Source organism: Cnephaeus nilssonii (genome assembly GCF_951640355.1).
Source record: "Cnephaeus nilssonii genome assembly, chromosome: 10".
Lineage (NCBI taxonomy): Eukaryota > Metazoa > Chordata > Mammalia > Chiroptera > Vespertilionidae > Cnephaeus > Cnephaeus nilssonii.
In genome coordinates, this window is record NC_137081.1 from 21,738,951 (window position 1) to 21,760,544 (window position 21,594).

The window sequence follows — 21,594 nt, forward strand, 5'->3', positions numbered from 1 at the left end:
GTGTAATGGTATAGCCTATCCTCAGCTCCAGCCCAGTGTTTCCAGATCTTTTAGTTTTCCAAGAGAAGCTAGAAATCCAGATTTTTATGCATAATTTCCCAATATCTAGAGCACTGGGCTTTGAAATGTTAAATTCTTGGCTTTCGTAACCCCATTTTACAGAGCAGGGTACTGAAATTCGGAGAGTAACTGAGTCATACACAGGCTCTAACTTGTAAATGGTCCTGGAGATGATAGTGGAAGAGCTAGGATTGAGACTCAATGTTTTTGGGGGCAAACCTCTGCTTCTCGTGCTGTGTCCTGCCACAGCTAAGCTGAGAGAACAGAATAAAGAGATGTTTAATGGCATCTGGGCTCAGGCAGAAAGCTGAGAAAGCTGCACTCTGCTGATGAGTATTAATCTTTAGTGTTTTAAAGAAATTGAAAAAAGAATTTGAGCTATTTTGAAAAACGTAACATTCTAAACTCCAAAATGCTGTTCAGGCCAAACAAGGTACATTTTCAGACTATTTACAGCCCATTAGCTGCCACTGGTTTCTTCTAGATCTCCTGTCTCTGTCCAAACATTCTCTTCCCTTGCCCCTTTTTGTCTGGCTAACCTGACTGGATAGCTGATACCTTTTTTTACTGCCTTTTCTATTTATCTCCATCCCCTACATTGCCCTTACTCTATTTTCTTCCTTGGCAGCAATGTTGGTATGGGACCTTCTTACGGGACCTGATGGCCGTGATTCAGGCCTACTTTGCCTGCACCTTTAATCTGGAGAGGAGCCAGACAGGTGACAGGTGGGATGAGACACAGTTTTCCCAGTTTGGTTTCAATTTCTATCTCTATTCTTACTTCACCTTTAGGAAAAGGCTAAGTAAGGAGAAGCCATGATTTGTGACAGGTTTAGTGATCAGCTGACTGGCCCCTCAAAGTCCAGCTAATCCTCTTACAGACCCTGAGACACCTCCAACTTTGCCCCCAAGACTTTTGGGTTTTAAGGGTCAGCAGTCACTATACACTAAATAAAAGGATCAAGATGTAAATAACCTAGAGAAATGGCAAAGAGAAGGGCTTGGAGATTGTATATTTGGGGACTGTGTGTGTGCTGAGCAGGAGGTAGGAGGGAGCATTGTGATGTGTTCCTTTACTAAGCTACTCCTACTTGCCCAGAACTGACCCATTCACCATGTCTAGGCTTTTAGTAGAAAGATGAGAAGAAACTGTGGGTTCATTTCCCCCCAGCCTACAGGTATTTCAAGAAGCTTCCAACCTCTTTCTGGACCTGTTGGGGAAACTACTGGCCCAACCAGATGACTCTAAGCAGACTTTGCGGAGGGATAGCCTTATGGTAATCTGTTCCCACTTCCAGATTTCTGTCTCTTCTGTCTTCCTCTGTTTCTTCCATCCCCTTTCTTATGACTGGATAGGGTTAGATCAGGCAATACACCAAATATTCGTTGAATGCTGACTGTGTGCCATATACAGTTTGAGTGAGAGAAAGTTCCTATCCTCAGGGGACCAGGGATAGTCTAGTGCGGGAGATGTAAAGTTGTCAAGGACAGTAGTGTGAAAAGTACATTCGAACTTTGTGTAAGACACAGAAGCACCACTGAAGAAGATTAACGCTACTTGGCGTGCCATAGAAGAAATCCTGAAGGAGGAAAAAACCTTTGCAGGGATTTGGAGAATACACAGAAGTTTGGCAGGTAGGTGAGGCAGGAAAGTAGAGAGGATATTCCAGGCAGAAAGAGCAATGTATCTAAAGGCCCAGAAGCACTAAGCAGTGTGCCTATTTCAGGGAACCACAGATAGAAATATTTGTTCTTGAAGAGACTTGCACATCAGTTAGTATTCCCAACCTTATTTGTCTTTTTTTAAATATATTTTATTGATTTTTCACAGAGAGGAAGGGAGAGGGATAGAGAGCTAGAAATATCGATCAGCTGCCTCTTGCACAACCCCTACTGGGGATGTGCCCACAACCAAGGTACATGCCCTTGACCGGAATCGAACCTGGGACCTTTCAGTCCGCAGGCCGACGCTCTATCCACTGAGCCAAACCGGTTTTGGCCCAACCTTATTTGTCTTGTGGACTAGTAAACTATATGGATGTGGGTTTTCTCCCCTGGACTCAGGAGTGAGGGACAGGGGAATGGAAGATTGAATGAGAAAATCTCAGAGAAGGTAATTAGGAACGTTTTCAAGGAAATAAACAATTGCCTGGTCGTGCAAACTGGTAATTGGGAACACATATTTGGGCTACTTTCCTGCCTCTAGCTAGCAGTCCATTCAATTTCTGGTAGTCTGAGAGCCTATTTTAACATTCCTCACCTCTTCAAGTCAGAAAGCTTTTAATATCTAATGTAAATTTTGGCCAGCAGTGACTCACTCTCAGCACTTCTCATATGTCATTGTGCATTGAGTAGCATAGAGAGTTTGGAAAAGATACCCTCCTGAAATTCTGAGAGGGCTGGTTTGGGAGGGACCCAGGAATCCCCAGTAATTTTTATACTCATGGTCACAGATGACACTTTGAGAAACATCATCTAGGGAGCAGCTCATCTGAGAAAAGAACAACTGACAACTAATATTCCTGTCCTTGAAATGTGAAGGCAGTTATAATGCATCTTCTCTATGAAGAATACTTAAAATTAGATAGCTAATCCTGCTGGGTTTTCCTCCTCCTTTCTCAGGTTCTCTGGGGAGTCTTGCTGCCTACTCTAAGCCTAGTCAGTTTTCTGATGTCCTAATAGTAACCCTGCCCTTGTCTCCCTTAGTGTTTCACTGCTCTGTGTGAAGCCATGGATGGGAACAGCTGTACCATCTCCAAAGCCTTTTACTCCAGTCTGCTGACGACACAGCGGGCCGTGTTGGATGGGCTCCTTCGTGGCTTGACAGTCCCACAGCTCCCTTTCCACACACCCCCAGGTAGCCAGTGTGGGAAGGGGAGGTTCTCTGGACATACTCATTGAGTAGGTCCAACTCTGCTCTTTCTACTGTCATCAGTGGACACAGTGCCTGGCATTTAGTGAGTGCCCAATAAATAACTGAACTGAAAGAATGAAGGGGCAACCGAGAAAAACAACTAGACCTACCCTGCATTCTTTGCCTTTCTCCATAGGAGCCCCTCAAGTGAGCCAGCCACTGCGGGAGCAGAGTGAGGATCTGCCTGGAGCCATTTCCTCTGCACTGGCAGCCATATGCATTGTTCCTCTAGGGCTGCCTGGCTGCTGGGAAGCCAAGGAGCAGGTTTGAGCTGCAGTTTTTTGTTCCTCTCACTCTTATTGCCTGAGTGGGGGAGGCTGGTTCCAGCATCTCAGAAAGGCAGAAAAATAAGCTTTTATGCCTCCTCTTAATCTGTAGTTCCAGAAACACATGATCCTACCACTTGTAGAACATGATGTAGCTAAAATCCCAGAGGCCTTGATTAGAGAGCTCATTGACAAACTGCCCATGTGGTGGGGTAGCTGATCTGAAGCTGCCAGTGATACTTTCTCAAGGGCTCAGGATTCAGATTTTCTGCTCTCTTTTGGCTGGCAACACTGCTCTGTACCTGGGGCTAACCAAGACCCTTCCTTTTCGTTCTCCATTGGCCATGAAGACTTGGAATGGAATGGGTCTGAGGTTCCTGGTGAACCTAGGAAAGAGTAACTAGCAAGGGTTTGAGAGTCTTGATTAGTTGGAGATAGGATTGGAATAATGAGAATAGTATTGAGTCTTCAGGAATGTCCCTATAGATCTCTCGGCATTTGGCAAATCAGCTCACTGAAGACAACAACCAACTGAGGCCATCCCTCATTTGTGGTCTGCAGCATCCCATCCTGTGCCTACACCTTCTTAAGGTACTGCCTGCCTGTAACTCTTGATACTTCAGATCTCTTTTTAACCCCCAGGACTGAGGGAGAGACCCCTTGCAGGACCCCTTTTTGCTTTTAAGTCTTTTCAACTGAGATGGCCCCTCTTACAGCAAGAGGCGGAAGTGGCCAAGCTTCTCTAATTCCCCGAGGTGTGGGTACCAGATCTGTTGAGAGGTTAGCCTGCTTTCAGCTGAGCCTTCTAGCCCAGGAGCCCAGGTGCTGCTCTGCTCACTAACAGACTCCTCCCCACTCCCTTAGGTTCTCTACTCCTGCTGCCACGTTAGTGAGCACCTGTGCCGTCGTCTAGGGCAAGAGCCCCTGGCCTTGAAGTCATTGTTGATGTTGGTCCAGGGCAAGGTAGGCCAGCAACACAGGTGGGCATCTCATGGTGGCCCCACCATCTCAATCAGAGGTTGCTCTGATATCTTAAGTTTCCTTTGTAGATAAAGGTAGTGGATTGGGAAGAGTCTACTGAAGTGACGCTCTACCTCCTCTCCCTTCTTGTCCTTCGGCTCCAAGATCTGCCTTCTGGGTGAGTCATAAAGTAGGATCTCTCCACTGAAATTTTCTACCTACAGAGCTCACCCTGACATAGAACAGCCTATCCTTAGGAGGGATTGCAATAGAGAGTGAAGGTTTCTGTACAAAGAATAGACCTGGATTCCCACCAGCTTTGTGACTTGGAGTTGGACATGCAGCCTAGGTAGAAAGTGCCTTCCAAGAAAGAGGGAAGGCCAATCACCGGCCTCCTTTCACACTGCTGCATCCCTTGCTGTATCTCCTTATTCCAGAATGGAGAAGCTAGGCAGTGAGATTGCTACTCTCTTTACCCATTCACACGTCGTCTCTCTTGTGGTGAGTTTTCAACCTTTTATCTTTTCCCTCTATCATCCAACCTTTAGGGGAGTAGGGGAGTCATTGTCCCCTTTGCAGCTGCTTATGCAGTATTCTTCTGGACTAGGATGGAGACCTAAATCCTCTCTGTTTGTGCTGAATACCATTTCTTCTCCTCTAACTCTCCAGAGTGCAGCGGCGTGTTTACTGGGACAGCTTGGACAGCAAGGGGTGACCTTTGACCTCCAGCCTATGGAGTGGATCCCTGCAGCTACTCATGCCCTGTGTGCCCCTGCTGAGGTGAGATCTGCTAGATAATGCATAGACATGTTTTCTCTGAGTCAAACAAGGACTGGGATTAGGGAGAAAAGACAAATGCCAGCCAGTCTAGAGTAAATTAAAAAGTGGTAAAGGAATCTTTCCTACCCTCTGCCTCCAGATAAGTGACCCCTCTGAGCCCAGACTGGTCAGGGCTTTAGACCTGTTGTTAACACTCTAGACTTCTAAAGAGGGAGGGAAGGAAGGAGGCATCATTTCTCTTGGACTTTGACACTTGCCTCTAAAGGGTCTCTCTTCTAGGCTCTTTCCCAGTTCATTTTCTTCACTGCCACCAGAGTAAGCTTTCAATAAAGAAAAATTTGGTTATTTGTTTAACCAGTAATTACTTAACACATAAATAGGTCTTGAGTACCAGACACTATTCTAGGTTCTGAGAATACAGCCATGAATTAAAGAGACAAAATCTGTCTTGCCCATGTGGAGCTTGTGTGATTCCTCAGTGGCTTTCCACTGCTTCTGGGATCAAGTCCAAATTCTTTAGCAGGCTACTGAGAGCGCATCTGTTACCTCTAGGCTCTGTAATCCTGCTAGACCAAAAGAGCTACCATTTTCCAAATTCACTATGGTCTTCTGTGACTGCCTTTGTATATGCTGTGACTTCCACTTGGAATGTTCTCCCTACCTCCACTTTCTTTTATCCGTCTTTTAAATGTTTAATCCCATCAGTTTCCTACCTCTAGGAGGCAGAGTTAGGCACTCTCTTTTTTTAAATAAATATATTTTTATTGATTTCAGAGAGGGAAAGGGAGAGGGAGAGAGAGAGACAGAAACGTCAATGATGAGAGAGAATCATTGATCGGCTGCCTCCCGCACGCCCCCCCACTGGGGATCAAGCCCGCAACCCAGGCATGTGCCCTTGACCGGAATCAAACCTGGGACCCTTCAGTCCAAAGGCTGATGCTCTCTATCCACTGAGCCAAACCAGCCAGAGCAGAGTTAGGTACTCTTAACTATGAACTTCCACCTCCATCCTAGCCTCTTGTTTAGGAAGTATCTTCCTAAACTATAATTGTTTCCATGTCTGCTTACCCTGCCAGACTGTGTGTCTTTAGGACAGAGTTAGTCATTGACCAAATAAGCAGGAACCAAGACTCCTCTAAGTTCAGAAGAACTCTCCACACAACACCAGGCTGAGGAAGGGCTCTTTCTGCCTGACCAGGAGTTGGGTGCACAGGCTGTGAGGCCACCTCATGCCTCTCAGCTCTGCATTCTTCCTGCCTCTCTCCTGCAGGTCCGGTTGACTCCACCTGATGGCTGTGGGTTCTACGATGGCCTACTCACCCTTCTGTTGCAGCTTCTCACCCAGGTACAGCTACATCTTAGGGCGGATGGAAAGGAAGGAGAGAGAAACTAGGCATTTTAGGGAGCTGCTGGACATTAGGAATGAAGAAGCAATCCACAGACTACTATGCTTGTGATGGCTTTAGATGGGGCCCGCCTGCCTTCAGTATGGACCCTTTAAAGGGAACTATTCAAATGCATCCCTTAGGATTCAGTGGGGAGAAAAGAGTAATTTCCTGGTTTCCAGCAGACATACACATGGTTAAGATGTGATAAGAAAGGGAACTAAAATAACAGGGAAAACCTAGCTGGGAAAACAAAAGGGATTATTTCTGGGACTTCCTATCCTTGTAGGTCAAGGACTGGAGTGGAAAAAAGGCATTTGACTCCTGACTTTGACCTCCCCACCCACCTACTTTCAATTTTTGTCTCCAGCAGGGGAAGGCTAACCTGATAAGGGACATGGTTAGCTCAGAAATGTGGACCGTTCTGTGGCACCGCTTCTCCATGGTTCTGAGGCTCTCCAAGGAGGTTTCTACACAGGAAGAGGAGCTAACGCTGTCTAGTCCACATAGCTCAAGCTCAGAGCCAGACTGGACACTGATCTCACCCCAAGGTAGCTTTTCATCTGCATGGCCTCCTTTATGGGACCAGTGTATTGATCCCTCTTCAAGAGGAGTAGCCTAGAACTGGAGTAGCCATAGAGATTGCTGCTGCTGCTGCTGCCTGGGTTGGGAAGGGACTGAATAGATGGTAGCTCTGGGAGACATGGGGAAGCAGGAGCATCTGGGATTCTTGTCTGCTCCACTGGTTCTTCATTCTCGGTATTTCCAGGCGTAGCAGCCATGTTGAGCCTGGCTGTGGCCACCTTCACCCAGGAGCCCCAGTTATGCCTGAGCCACCTGTCTCAGCATGGAAGTATCCTCATGTCCACCTTGAAGCATCTGCTTTCCCCCAGCTTCCTACAGCAGCTGGGCCAGGCGTGAGTTTGAGCTAGAGGAGGGAGACCAGAAGAGCCAGAGTCTGCAGTGGGGGGTGGGGAGGGGAAGGCAGGAGAGAAATAGCTGACAGCTTGAGCTATGAGGCAAGAAATGGTATGCTGCAATTGGGGAAGGAGAGCTGGACTAGGAAATTTGAGAAGAGGGGAGATAATAAAGGGTGAGTGAGCAAGGCCGAGTGAATCCTTCCACACTCACCTCTTTAGGCCTCACGGGTCTGAGTTTCTCCCCGTCGTGGTGCTCTCTGTCTGCCAGCTCCTCTGCTTCCCCTTTGCCCTGGATGTGGATGCTGACCTCCTTGAGAGTATCTTGGCTGACCTAACAGACTCAGCAGTCACAGCCCACCTGCTGCAGGTACTTTGGAGGCATGAAGGTGGGAGAGGAAGATGGCCAACGACCTTGTACACTCTAATTCACGTCCAACAGCTCCAGGGCTCTCCTTGGCCCCTGTAAGAGTGGAGCATCTGGTTTGATGTAAGAGTTGGAGTGGAGAAAGCATTCAGGCCTGAACAGAGGTGTGTGGTGGGAGCTGGGGCTGGTAATTGCATCAGTCCCTTATCTGAATTCCATTGGAGCTCGGTGGGGAGAACATCCCAGTCTAGGTGCTGGAGACTCAGCAATTCTGGGCATTAAACAGTGGGTCCTTGACAAGCAGAGCAAGGACTGAACTAGGAGAGGACTTATTCTCTTGGGGTCCACATTGTGTCTCCCATGGAGCTCTGTGGGTCATCGCTCTCAGCTCTCTGCAGTGTTTCTCACCATAGCTTGGCTTTTCTCCCAGATTTTGGGCTCTTAGCTATCAAGCTGCAGTGTACTCTCCCTCTCCCTGAGCTACTCTTGCTGCTCCCCTCCCCACCTTCTCCTAGGTCTGCTGTCAGCATCTACTGTTGCCACAAGTGGAGCTGCCCATCAGTCTCCTCACACACCTGGCCCTCACGGATCCCGTCTCTCTCAACCAGTTTGTGAACACAGTGGCTGCCTCCCCTGGAACCATCATCTCATTCCTCTCAGTTGCCCTTCTAGGTGACCAGCCGCTGCTGACCTCTGACCTTCTCTCTCTGTTGGCCCACACAGCCCGGGTTCTGCCTCCCAGTCACTTGTCCTTTATCCAAGAACTCCTTGCTGGCTCCGATGAATCCTATAGGCCCCTGCGTAGCCTCCTAGGTCACCCAGATAATTCTGTGCGGGCCCGAATTTATGGGCTCCTGGGACACTTGCTCCAACACAGCATGGCCCTGCGTGGGGCACTGCAGAGCCAGGCTGGACTGCTCAGCCTTCTGCTGCTGGGGCTTGGAGACAAGGACCCTGCTGTGCGGCGCAGTGCCAGCTTTGCTGTGGGCAATGCAGCCTATCAAGCTGGTCCCCTGGGACCTGCCCTGGCAGCTGCGGTACCCTGTATGACCCAGCTGCTTGGAGATCCTCAGGCCGGTATCCGGCGCAATGCCGTGTCAGCTCTGGGCAACTTGGGATCTGAGGGGTTGGGAGAAGAGCTGTTACAGTGTCAAGTACCCCAACGGCTGCTAGAGATGGCGTGCGGAGATCCCCAGCCACATGTGAAGGAGGCCGCCCTCATTGCCCTGCGGAGCCTCGGCCAGGAGCCCTGTATCCATCAGGTACACTCCAGGGGACTTAGGAACCACAATGATGGGGTTGTATTTCACAACAGTTTCCTGAGATAGTCTTTAAGGAATTGGAACATCCAGAAATCCACTTTGTCCCTCTTTGGGAGCAGGACACCCAGGGGCAGTGTCTTGGAAATGAGTTTTCCATCTACCATTTCTGACCACAGAGAAGGGAAGGGACCTGGAAGAGGGCTCCATTGGGCTGAGAAATGCCTGCGATCTCAGGACCATTGTTTCTCTTTTCCAGAGGCTACCTGAGAGGGAGGTGAGGGAAGATTGGAAATGTTGAGGTATAGGGTGGTTTTAACACCATGTTAAAGGCACCATGCTAAGCATTTTACCTTTAATATCTGGTTTAAGCTGTTACATTCCTCATTTTGCAGGCTATGAAACTGAGGCACAAAGAATTTAATAACTTGTCCAAGTTACAAAGCTAGTATGTAGGATTAGACTTTTGAAGTCAAGAGTGAATCCAGAACCCATACTCTTAACCACTGCTTTATTCTTTTTGCTCAATTTTTAGTGTATAAATAGCTCAATCTACCTATGATAAGGCTAAATCTCCAAGTTATAATAGTTCAGTATAATAGTGTCAGGTGGTTCATGCAGAACAGAAATTTGATAGGATAGTGGTGACATATGTTACAGGATTTTCTGGTAATCCAGGTGGGGACATAATAAAAAGGATTCTTGGTGGTAATGAGGTTAAGACCCACTGGTCTGGATCCACAGCTGGGAATCACTGGTTTACTATCACTGTTGCATTCATTACCTCTTCCTGGGGACAAGTGCTTGGATGCCTTGGTGCCTTGGTTTCATGGTCTGTAACCAAAGAGAATGGAAATAGACCCCTGATGAGGTTTCTGCTTCCAAGGTTTCTCTTTTATCACACAGTCTATTTTGAATCCCCAAGAGCCCACTTTGTTTTTCTTCCCTTCCTGGAGTAGGAATTGCTAGTCCAAATGAGAGTCCTCTGCATGTCCTGTTCTGTCATCTGCTCTCTCTCCCACAGGTGCTGGTGTCCCTGGGTGCCAGTGAGAAATTAGCCTTGCTCTCTCTGGGGAATCAGTTACTGCCGCACAACAGTCCCAGGCCTGCCTCTGCCAAACACTGCAGGAAACTCATTCATCTCCTGAGGCCAGCCCACAGCACATGATCCCAGATTCCTGGGGTCCAGCCTCCAACCTTCGCTGTCCTATTGCCAACTCTTCCTTTTTCTACTATACAAGCCACCAACTCAACTGAGAGCTAAGGAGGTTTAAAAAGAGATAAGCTGCCAACTCACCTGATTTGAGAATGAGAAACTAGAGGGATTTATGTATAAGGCTGCCCTCTTCCCCCAATTCAGGATGACTTTAGCCAGTAAACTTCATTGCTGTTGGTGCCAGAGAAGGATCCTTCCTTCTCTACAGCCAGGGGTCTTTTCTCCAATACTGTGCCTTGAACCCCAGGAACATGCTTCCTGAACCTTAGGGAGACACCTCCTACCTAAGAGATCTCTTCCTTTCTGGAGCTCCTATAATCCTCCCAACAGCTTCTGGATTTAGGCGCACTGGCCCAAGGATTGATGAAGACAGAGCCTGTCTCAGCTCTAGGCTGTGGGGATAAATGTCACCAGTCCCTGTGGTGGAGGGTAGCCCACATTCCCATCCATGGGAGGGGATGGGGAGTGTATCTTTTTTTTTTTTTTTGTAACCTATTTGTAAATCTTGTAATAAAAGGTGTGCCTCACCCTACTTTGAGCTGCCAGAGTAAGGGGTTGGGAGGTTCAGCGCCTCTTTAGCTTATGTGTGGTGCTGGAAGCACTGGTGTCCTGTTCAGACATCATCCTGGTTTGGGAGCTTATTTATATCTTTTCCTGCCTCCCAGCATCCCAAATGACCTACATGTAGACACCTATTTAATTCCAAGCCCAGGCCATTGAAGCTGAAATAGGAAACGATAGGATGAACCAGAGAGGTAAATTAGATTGCTTTGAAATCTCAGGCTTAGTGGCTAGTGGCACTATCGGGTGGCGTTTTAGGGATAGGGAAGCCTAGCTGCTTTGTTAGGGTAGCTGTATAGAGACTGCGCAGTGTGCCAGAAAGGGGTATTTGGCAGACTCACTAGTTAGAATCATAATCCAGCTGGAAACATTCTGGAAAGCTTAAACATTGACTCATTGGATAGCTTGCAACAAGCTTCCCAGGGCCTTCATTTCTCCATCCATAAAATGGGAGAATACTTTTTGTCCTTCCTTAAATTCCAGTTGTTTTAGAAATGAAAGATGTTCCCTTATTTTTACAAGGAATTTTGTTTAGTTCGTATCTTCATTGCCCACTCATTGTCTTTGTTTCTATTTTTTCCATAATTTCCTCCTATTCAGATCATTTCAACCAATTCAGCATATATTTACTGAGTCTTTCCTGTATTCCAGAAACTTCTAATTATTGGAGATAAAGCAGTGCCTGTCTGAAACAGACTTTCCATTCTGGTTCGGGAGACGGAACTTAATCCAAATGAGTGAATTATATATAGTCTGTAGGAAAGTAATAAAAACTGGAGAAAAATAAAGCAAGGAAAAAGGATGAGGAGTGCTGCGTTAGAAATGGTCAGGATAGGCCTCACTGAGAAGGTGACATTTCAGCAAAGACTTGAAGGACATGAGGGAATGAGCAGTGCAGCTATCTGAGGGGAAAGCAGAGAGAAGGATCACTTCACAGGCCCTGAGATAGATGCAGGCTTGGCCTGCTTGTGGAGCCAGTTTAGATGGAAGAAGTGAAAAAGGGGGAAATAGTGAGAAATGAGGACAGGAAGGAAATGAGGACCAGATATAGATCTTGTACTTTGAATAGAGTAGGGATCTATTGAAGAGTTTAAGACAGAGGAGGGCTGTGATCTACCTTATGTTCAAAAGGATTCCTCTTTATTCTAGTGTTGTGAATGGACTCTGAGGGGTCGGGAAGATGGGAAGTAGGGTGAGCAGTTAAGAGGCTATTGTAGTAATCCAGGTGAGAGAGAATGGTATTCTGGACTGAGGTGGTACCAATGCAATGGTGAAAAGTCATGTTTTGAATCTACTTTGAACATGGAGCAAGTATAATTTCTGGACTGATTGGAACAAAGGGGGTGTGAACAAAGGAAAAGCAGGCAAAGATGTCTACAAGGTTTTTGGTCTGAGCAATTGGAAATATAGAATTGCCATTAACTGAAATGGGGGAGGCTATTAGTGGAGTGGTAGTGGGTGGGAAACTCAAGTTCAATTTTGAGCATGTTAAGTCTATTAGTTGGAAATTTTCAAACACACACAAAAGTAGAGAGATTAGTCCAGGAAACACCCTCACTGCTTCAACAGCTATCATATTGTATCTGTTCTTTTTTCACTCAGATATTTAAAAACAAATGCTGGGCAACATAATGTTACCCATGAGTACTTTGGCATATCTCTCTAACAGATCAGAACTTTTGCTTTTGTTTTCAACAAAACCACAGTATTTCAACAAGACTTGCCTGTATTTAGGCAAATACAATAGTGTGGTTTAAAATTTTTTTAAATGTACACACACTTTCTTTATTGTGAGTCCTGATATCCAGAAACTAGGCCTACATTCAGGATCCCCAGTACAGCATCTGGTCATTCACTCTTCAGGGCTGGGGGCATTAAGTGGCCAGTCACTCCTGTCCAGTTTTCATATGGCTCAGAGTCATCAGGGGGCAGGAAGTGGCTGTGCTGTGCCTACACAGTTGTGGGTGGGCGCCAGGGCTGCACCTGCTCAGCGTACTGCAGGAAGTGGTGCACCTGCTCCACCCAGTTGCCTGTAGCTGCCTCGTTCTGCGGCAGAAGCTCCTTAAAGGCCTCAAAGGGTTCTGCACAGGCTTGGCAGATCTGATGGGTAACTGGGTGGTTGGAGGTGCATCGAGCAATTCTCATCCTGAGGTGGTGACGGTCCCGCTGCCAGGGCTTGGTGGCCACACCTTGTCCATACTGGTCCACCTACAGGCTACAGTGTCAGGTAGTGTACCTTTAGCGCCCCCTGCATGTAGAGGCAGGTGCCAGGGGAATCAATCTGGGGGAAGCGCCCACCTTTCCCAGTGTCCCAGCGTTTTATTTTTTAAAATATATTTTTATTGATTTTTTAGAGAGAGAGGAAAGGATAGAGAGAAACATCAATATGAAAGAGAAACATCGATCAGTTGCCTCCTATGCACACCCGACCAGAGATCAAACCCGCATCCTGGGTATGTGTCCTGATGGGAAATTGAACTATCAACCTTTTGATGCCCAGGGCAAACGACCAACTGAGCCACACCGGCCAGGGCCAGTATTGTATTTTAAAGTCTGGATTTTCCCCAAAAAGATAACCCAGGAGGAATTACCTTATGAAAGAATTATTATTTTTTTTAATCCTCACCCAATGGTATTTTCTCATTGATTTTTAGAGGGAGTGGAAGAGAGAAGGAGAGACAGAGAGAAACACTGATGTGAGAGAAACACATCAATTGGTTGCCTCCTGCATGAGCCCCAACTAGGGCCCGGGCCAGGGAGGAGCCTGCAACCAAGGTACATGCCCTTGACCAGAATCGAACCCGGGACACTTTGGTCCTCAGGCCGATGCTCTATCCACTGAGCCATACTGGGTAGGTTTTTTTTCCCCCAAAAGAATTCATTAAATACTAGCTTGAAATATGCTTATTTGGTACATAAAGAATATAATGTAGAGAAATTAAATATACATATCCAAACTTTTTAGGCTATCCCAAAGAACACTATTTAGTCACTTTAAGAGGAGGCATAATAAGAAAACATGTTCCCATCCTTGGGAGCATAAAATCTAAAGAATTAGAAATACGAAAACAATTTTGCATTTAGCAATCATTGCACAAAGTGCTGAGAGGATTTGGAGTGAGTGGTCTGAGTAGTGCTTGGAATTCAGAGAATGTCTGGAAGGTTTGAGGATTTGTGCCTGTGTTTGGTTTTTCGTGTTTATGAATGTATATATGGGTTTTACCTTTCTTGGGGGGGACAGGGAGCTTAAACTTTTCAAACATACACAAGTACAGAGAATAGCAAACACTCCCATACCTTGATCCCACAGATTTAGCTGTTATCAGCATTTTGCCACACTGGTTCTATCTACTCCTTTTTCTTTCTTTTTTAAAATATTTTATTGATTTTTTTTTTTACAAGAGGAAGAGAGAGGAATAGAGAGCTAGAAACATAGATGAGAGAGAAACATCGATCAGCTGCCTCCTGCACACCTCCCACTGGGGATGTGCCTGCAACCAAGGTACACGCCCTTGACTGGAATCGAACCTGGGACCCTTCAGTCTGCAGGCCGACGCTCCTTCCACTGAGCCAAACCGGTCAGGGCTATTTATTCCTTTTTCAAGTTTGTCATTGCTATAGTTTAAAAAAACTATTTGAAATAATTTTAAATTTAAAGAAAAGTTGTAAGAAAAGTACAAATAACTCCCATACTCCCTTCACCCAGATTCATTAACATTTTACCACAATTAGTTTTATAGTATTTTTCGGAACCACTTAGACGTAAATATCATGCCTTTTTACCTTTAAATACTTAAGTGTGAATTTTTTAAGATCAAGTATGTTCACTTATATAACCACAGTATAATGAACAAAACCAGGAAATTTAAAATTGTTATAATACTATTCACTAATCTACAGCTCATTTTTGAATATTGCCAATCATTCCAATAATGTTCTTTATACCAGTTTTTTTTCCTGGTCCAGGATCCAACCTAAGATCATGATTTGTGTTTGGTTGTGATGTGTTTTTAGCCTGTAATCTAGAACCATTCCTCATCCTTTGTCTTTTATTTGACTCAGGTTTAAATTTTTGGCAGAAACACTACATACTAGTAAGTGATGATGTGTCCTTAGTACATATTATCTGGAAACTGATGATGTTGCTTTTGTCCATTGTTCACTTGGCTATGGTAGGCTGAGCAAATTTCTGTTGCTAGCTTTTAAAAAATATATATATATTATTTTAGAAAATAGATTACAGAAAAATTGAGCAGATAGGAGTAGGACAGAGTTCATATATTAAACTCACCCTATACACAATTTCCCCTATATTAACATCTTACATTATTATGATACATTTGTTACAATCAGTGAACCAATATCTGTATATCAATAACTAAAACCCATATGTATTTAGATTTCTTTAGTTTTTATCTAATGTTCCTTTTCTGTTCCAGTTACAATTGTCTCCTTGGGTTCCTCTATATCAGTTTCTCTCTCTCCCTTTTTTTTTTTTGTTAAACCTCACCCAAGGATATTTTTTACATTGATTTTTAGGGAGTGGAAGAGAAAAGGGAGGGAGGGGAGAGAGAGAAACAGAGACATTGATGTGATAAACATCAATTGGCTGCCTCCTATACATGCCTGGACTGGGGAACCTGAAACCTAGTTATATGCCCTGACTGGAAATCAAACCCACAACCTTTTGGTATACAAGGTGATGGTCTAACCAACAAAGCCACCGGGTCAGGGCTCTTGTGGTGTTTGTTTCTCTTTATTTCCTACTAGAAGCCCGGTGCACGAAATTCGTGCACGGCGGGGGGTTGTCCCTCAGCCCAGCCTGTACCCTCTCCAATCTGGGACTCCTGGAGGGATGTCCGACTGCCCGTTTAGGCCCGATCCTGGTGGGATCGGGCCTAAACGGGCAGTCGGACATCCCTCTCACAATCCAGGACTGCTGGCTCCCAACTGCTTGCCTGCCTGCCTTCCTGATTGCCCCTAACCGCTTCTGCCTGCCAGCCTGATCACCCCCTAACCACTCTGCTGCCAGCCTGGTTGATGCTTAACTGCTCCCCTGCCAGCCTGTTTGCCCCCAACTTCCCTCCTCTGCCAGCCTGGTCACCCCTAACTGCCCTCTCCTGCAGGGTTGATCACCTCCAACTGCCCTCCCTTGCAAGCCTGGTCCCTCTCAACTGTCCTCCCTTGCAGGCCTGGTCCCTCACAACTGCCCTCCCTTGCAGGCCGGGTGCCTCCCAACTGCCCTCCCCTGCTGGCCATCTTGTAGTGGCCATCTTGTGTCCACATGGGGGCAGGATCTTTGACCACATGGGGGCAGCTATATTGTGTGTTGCAGTGATGATCAATCTGTATATTACTCTTTTATTAGATAGGATAAAGGCCTGGTGCACGGGTGGGGGCCAGCTGGTTTGCCCTGAAGGGTGTCCCGGATCAGGGTGGGGTTCCCTTGGGGCGTGGGGCGGCCTGAGCGAGGGGTCTGGTGATTTGCAGGCCGGCCACGCCCCCTGGCAACCCAAGGGGAGGCCCTGGTATCTGGAATTTATTTTCCTTCTACAATTGAAACTTTGTAGCCTGGAGCGGAGGGGCGGCAGCCATTTCTGTGGCAGGTAATTCACCTTCTACAATTGAAACTTTGTATCCTTAAGTGAGTGAGCCCGGCCAGGGTGTGCGGAAAGCTTTGCTTCCCCTGTTGCCGCTGGCAACCCTGGCCTGCTCTCTCAAGCTCCATTCTGCCACCATTTGTTTGAATTTGTTTACCTTCTATAATTAAAACTTTGTAGCTTGAGTGGAGGCTTAGGCCTGCAACGGCTATGGGAAAGCTTGGCTTCCTCTGTTACCTGGGAAACCTTGCTCTCTGTGGCTGTAGCCATCTTGGATGGGGGTTAATTTGCATACTCGCCCTGATTGGCTGGTGGGCGTGGTTTATGTAGTGGAGTGATGGTTAATTTGCATATTACCATTTTATTAGAGAGGATAACCTGGAAATTGGAGCCAAAAGCTCGATTAGATTCAAATTCATCTTTTAATTTCTTCACAGAAATAATCTACCTAAATATTACTGTGTAGTTCAAATTGCATCACATCAGGTGACATAATTTATAGCTGTCCCACCTTTCAGCATCTAAGATTGATTAAAATATACAGGTGATGGCAGACATCCTTCCAGTGTAAAATTCCATCAATTCCATCAATGACTATTGCTTAAATCAATTATTAAGCATTCTTGCTCTGGTCCAGATTGTTTTCATTAGGTTAGTTTAATCTTTTATTGTCCTCCCCTGTTTTTCCTGGAGCAGACTGTTTAGAAAAGGTCTTTTCACCGACCAGCTCTGTTTAGATCTCCAAATCCATTAGGTCTAGGGACCTTTGAGACTGAGGGGGCATGATCTGTCTTGAGGAGGTGAATCAAGGTAGTGTTTCCTAAAGTTCACACTTGAAGCCCATAAAGCAGGTGGCTGTAGTTGTGCCTCCTGGGTGGGTTGCCGTTAAGGGAATTTCGGTTGGAGGAAAACAGTGGATCTGGCAGTCAAAGTCAAATACTTTTACTTGAAAGACCTACTAAGAATATTCTTTAATAAGGCCTTCGGTCTTTTATTTTAGAAGGGCGAATTAAGGCACGGCCAAGGAAAGAGTCCCTATGGGTTAGGTAAAATCAGGGCAGGGAGAATCTTGGGGGGAGGCTTTCCGGGATTTCATCTCGGGACTACACCTCCCAGAGTCCCGCTCTCCGGGTCCCACCGCTCAGAAGCGACTGCGCGTGCGCGTGCGCGAGGCCAGTGAAGCCCTGCCCTCGCCGGCCCCGCTACCCCCGAGATTCGCGCGCTTGTCTCCCTCCGGCTGGGATCGCCCCTTCCAGGCCCTCGGTCTGTCCACTGGGGGCGCGCGCAGTGCGTGGCAGGCGGTAGCGACGCTGGCGGCTGAGAACGCGGGTCCTGCGGCGGTGCGTGGTTGCTAGGGGCGCCTGAGCCCTCCTGCTTGTTCAGGCCAAAGGAGGAAGCCGCGCGGAGCCGGCGCCGAGTCGGGCGAAGCGGGGTCCTCTAGGTGAGTGTGGCTGCGGAGCCGGAGGAACAACCCTCCGCCGGCCCTCCTCTGCCCCGGCCCTTTCACGCAGGTCCCCAGCCTCCCGGCCGCTTCCGCTCCTGCCCGCCACCTCTCCATCCCCTGGGAGGCCAGGGGGCCTCGGCCTTTCACCGGCCAGGACTTCGCGCCTTGTCGGAACCCGTCTCCCCCCTTCGCCGCGCCCGTGAGCTTAGCGGGCCCGCCTCTGGGTACCCGAACCCTGAGTGTACCCTCAGCCTAGGCCCCTGCCTTCTCTTCCCGCCGCTCTGCGGTTTAAATTCTCCCTTGGGTGTGAGCCCACGCTCCTCCGGCTGAATTTAACATGGATACCCACTTTTTTACTCCCCCACCTTAAGTGCCTATAGAAAAATACTCCTAAACTGTATCTGAGGTCCTGTGGAATTTAACTTCATTTATCCACTCATCCAACCCTTTATTTAATCATTCAATAATTTAAAATAAAAATCAGCAAATATTTACTGAGCCAGGGCATCATGGAAAGCGCTGGGAGGGTACAGTGGTCTAGGAGACAGGTGTGTCCACGGAGTTTGTAGTCTAGGGAAGGTTTTAATCAATTAAACAAGCATTTGCCATACTGTGTGGTGTGTGCTCCGGTGAACATTAGAAAGATATTTAGCCCAGGCTCATTTGGAACATCATTATTCCCATTCCCTGGTCTTCACAATCCTATTCTGGATCCAAGAAATGTTTTAATCCTTTCTTTATGGAGTCATCCCTCAGATAATCAGCGGTCGCCAACCTTTCGGACCTCACGGACCACCGGTTGGTGACTGCTGCCGGAGGTGACATCTTTCTTACAGCACCTGTTGATTTAGCTAATCGACAAGCTGCCCCTCCTAATACTGTCTTCATCATCAACACCCACCTGGTCACTAAAATCAGAAAATTAGGATCATTCCAGACTGCTACTTGTCTCATTCTCCCTATGTCTACTCGGCACCAGGTTTTGTCACTCTGGAGACCAGACTAGAGATGAGGGACTTACGGTGGTTTCAGTGGGAATGGAGAGAAGTTAAAGATGTTTTCTCATTGGCTCCCTGCTTCCCTGCTAAAATTCTTCATATTCAACCCATGCACTGACACTATGGTATTCCCAAACACAAATCTGATGCTATTTTCCTGTTAATTATCTGTGATTTTCCTGCAACACACTCTTCAAATGGTTTTATTCATATATTCCCAGAAGAATTTTAAAAACCATGTATTCCCTGCACATCTTAAAGTGGAATTCAAAAATTTTTCATCACAAGTTTAAACAAGTTTCTTCTTTGTTAAGAGGAAGTAGAGCCTGGCTTGTGTGGCTCAGTGGTTGAGTGTTGATCTGTGAACCAGGAGAAGGTTATGGTTTGATTCCTGGTCAGGGCCCATGCCCTGGTTTCTGGCTGGATCTCCAGGAGGGGGGCATGCAGGAGGCAGCTGATCAATGATTCTCATCATTGATATTTCTGTATCTTCCTCTTCCTTCCTCTCTGAAATCAAAATTATATTAAAAAACAAAAAAAAATACATTTTTAAAAAGAAAGTAGAAAATATAAATGTTTTATAAAAAGAACTAAATTAAGGATTAACTGTAATTGAAAAAAACATGTCATTTGATTTGATAAAATAAGTTTTAACTATCTTATTTAACTAACTTAGTTTTGAGAAGAAAGACAAAGGATTTATACTTTGGACATGCTGAGTTGCGGTCCCTGCAGCACATCCACATAGAAAGGCCCAGAAGATTGTGATGGTAGCAAGTTAAGGCCCATCTGTGGCCGTGATGGTAGAAAGTTAAGAATGGAAGAGGTGGTTGAAGTCATGGGATGGAACTGGTTGCTGTGGGAGTGTTGTGATAATAATTGCAGCTGCCATTTATTTAAGCACACTTATTATGTTCCAGGCAAAGTGAGAAGACAGCTCAGAGGAACACCAAGGAAGCAGAGAATTTATAATCAATTATAAAAATGAGTATGTAAATGAAGTCACTTGCTGAAAACTAGATGAAGCCTTAACTTCAGGCTCTATCTGATACTCATGATCTTGAGTTTAGCTTTCCCACTAGATTCCTTTATAACCTTGGAATGTTCTGATTGAAGTCTCCCTGGATTTTAGCATAGGATCAGATGCTTTAATCTGTCAATGAAATATAGAGGGAAAAAAATTCTCTTCTGGCAGAACTGGGAAGCCAGACTTGGCATTTTGAAACAAATACTGAGAGTACTAATGTCTTTTAGGCCCTGAAATACAAAGGACCTTGTCCTTAGGTGCCCTCCTGGATATATCCTGGGCAGGCAGTGGTATTCTTGACCAGAGGTGCCCAGATTTTTGGTATCAGGACTCGTTTATGCACTTTAAGCTCTTTGAGGTCTTAAATATATACTTTGTGTGGGATATATATCTTGACATTTACCATATTAACTCTTTAGAAACAATAAGTCCATTACAAGTTAATATAAGTAGCATTTTTTAAATTAAAAAAGCTATTGTTTCAAAAGATTAGTGAGAAGTGTGGCATTGTTTTTACAAATATCTTTTTAGAAGACAGTTGGATTTTCATATCTTTTTCTGCATTCATTTGGTTGGGATGTGTTGTATGGTTGAATTATGAAGAAAATCCATCCTCACACAGATGTTTAGTTGGAAAAGGGAGTATTTCTATAGCCTTTTCAGATAATTGTGGGTATTCTTCTTTGGTACTTAACAAAAGTTAACAAAAGGGTGGTTTCTGATGGTTAGTTGCAATGTGGAATCTGAAATGATACTAGTGAACTTTTCATACTTTGTTACAGTAAAATCCATTGGTCTATTTCACTTTGACCAGATCTTTACCCAGGCATGATTCTGTAACATTGTGTCATAGGTATTTGGAAAATACTTATTCGCTGAGTTATGTAGATCTTCCAAATGTTGTCACATTTTATTATACAGCATTAAAAAGCCATATCCACATTGTCACCACACTCATTAGAACAATGGTTACATATTGGGAAGCTGTCAAGCTCATGGTGGCAGATACAAGTTTGCCAAAATTCTAATTTACTCTTGGAAGCTCAAATTTTATTATTGGCAACAAATACTGTCAGTTGTTTTCCTTGACATGACAGACTTTGTTTTGTTTTCTCCCCCAGAAAATATCTGCCAAATACCAAAGTCTGACTAACCCATCACTTGTGTGTCATTCATTCTTTCAAATAAACAGTGTTCCACAGGAGATTTTTGCAGTCAGATGTTTACTGAGACAACCACCATATCCTGTATGCACATAAGTGTTTTACTAGTATATGTGCTTCTCATTTTGTCACACAGAATATTAAAAAGATATTCTTGAGATTGAGACTTAATTTTTACTGTGTCATCAAAGATAGTCTTAGGTCATTCAGTGGTCGGCAAACCGTGGCTCGCGAGCCACATGTGGCTCTTTGGCCCCTTGAGTGTTCTAATACCACTTCTTCAAAATAGACTCGCCCAGGCCGAAAACTGACTTCTGTGCATGGGCCACGAAGTTTCAATCGCACTCTGTACGTGCGCGCCCACACGTGGTATTTTGTGGAAGAGCCACACTCAAGGGGCCAAAGAGCCGAGGTTTGCCGACCACTGTCTTAGGTAAAGCTGGCAGTTATTCACTCAGTATGGTGATGAAATATGTGGTGGTCAAGGACCTAACTTGGTGCCATTGTCTCAATTCCTGCTCAGACACCAGTGTTTTGACCCACCATTGCTTTTGCACCATCAGTGGAAAGACCAGCACAGTAAAAAAGACAAACCACACCTAAGTTTTGTTATGAATATAGTTCCACTTAGCAGAACTTTTGAGAGGATCTAGGGGTTCCCTCAGATTCTATGGACC

The 21,594-nt window shown here is 45.7% G+C and overlaps 2 protein-coding genes across 3 annotated transcripts in view; both read left to right on the top strand.

Annotated features, from left to right (window-relative positions):
- STK36 (serine/threonine kinase 36) overlaps window positions 1-11,638 on the top strand; it is a 137,694-nt gene extending 126,056 nt beyond the window's left edge. For both annotated transcript variants that reach the window (XM_079782533.1, XM_079782532.1), the window contains 15 exons: window positions 689-786; window positions 1,232-1,337; window positions 2,767-2,917; window positions 3,111-3,238; window positions 3,727-3,831; window positions 4,105-4,203; window positions 4,290-4,378; window positions 4,638-4,701; window positions 4,870-4,980; window positions 6,251-6,325; window positions 6,736-6,916; window positions 7,135-7,282; window positions 7,505-7,652; window positions 8,165-8,911; window positions 9,933-11,638. In XM_079782533.1, the coding sequence (XP_079638659.1) occupies window positions 689-786; window positions 1,232-1,337; window positions 2,767-2,917; window positions 3,111-3,238; window positions 3,727-3,831; window positions 4,105-4,203; window positions 4,290-4,378; window positions 4,638-4,701; window positions 4,870-4,980; window positions 6,251-6,325; window positions 6,736-6,916; window positions 7,135-7,282; window positions 7,505-7,652; window positions 8,165-8,911; window positions 9,933-10,076 (2,394 nt within the window). In that variant the 3' untranslated portion in view covers window positions 10,077-11,638. The remainder of the gene's footprint in view (window positions 1-688; window positions 787-1,231; window positions 1,338-2,766; window positions 2,918-3,110; window positions 3,239-3,726; window positions 3,832-4,104; window positions 4,204-4,289; window positions 4,379-4,637; window positions 4,702-4,869; window positions 4,981-6,250; window positions 6,326-6,735; window positions 6,917-7,134; window positions 7,283-7,504; window positions 7,653-8,164; window positions 8,912-9,932) is intronic.
- A 4,977-nt stretch (window positions 11,639-16,615) lies between these two features.
- TTLL4 (tubulin tyrosine ligase like 4) overlaps window positions 16,616-21,594 on the top strand; it is a 30,206-nt gene continuing 25,227 nt past the window's right edge. The window contains 1 exon segment of the mRNA XM_079782534.1: window positions 16,616-17,726. The gene's annotated coding sequence lies outside the window, so the exon portion shown is untranslated.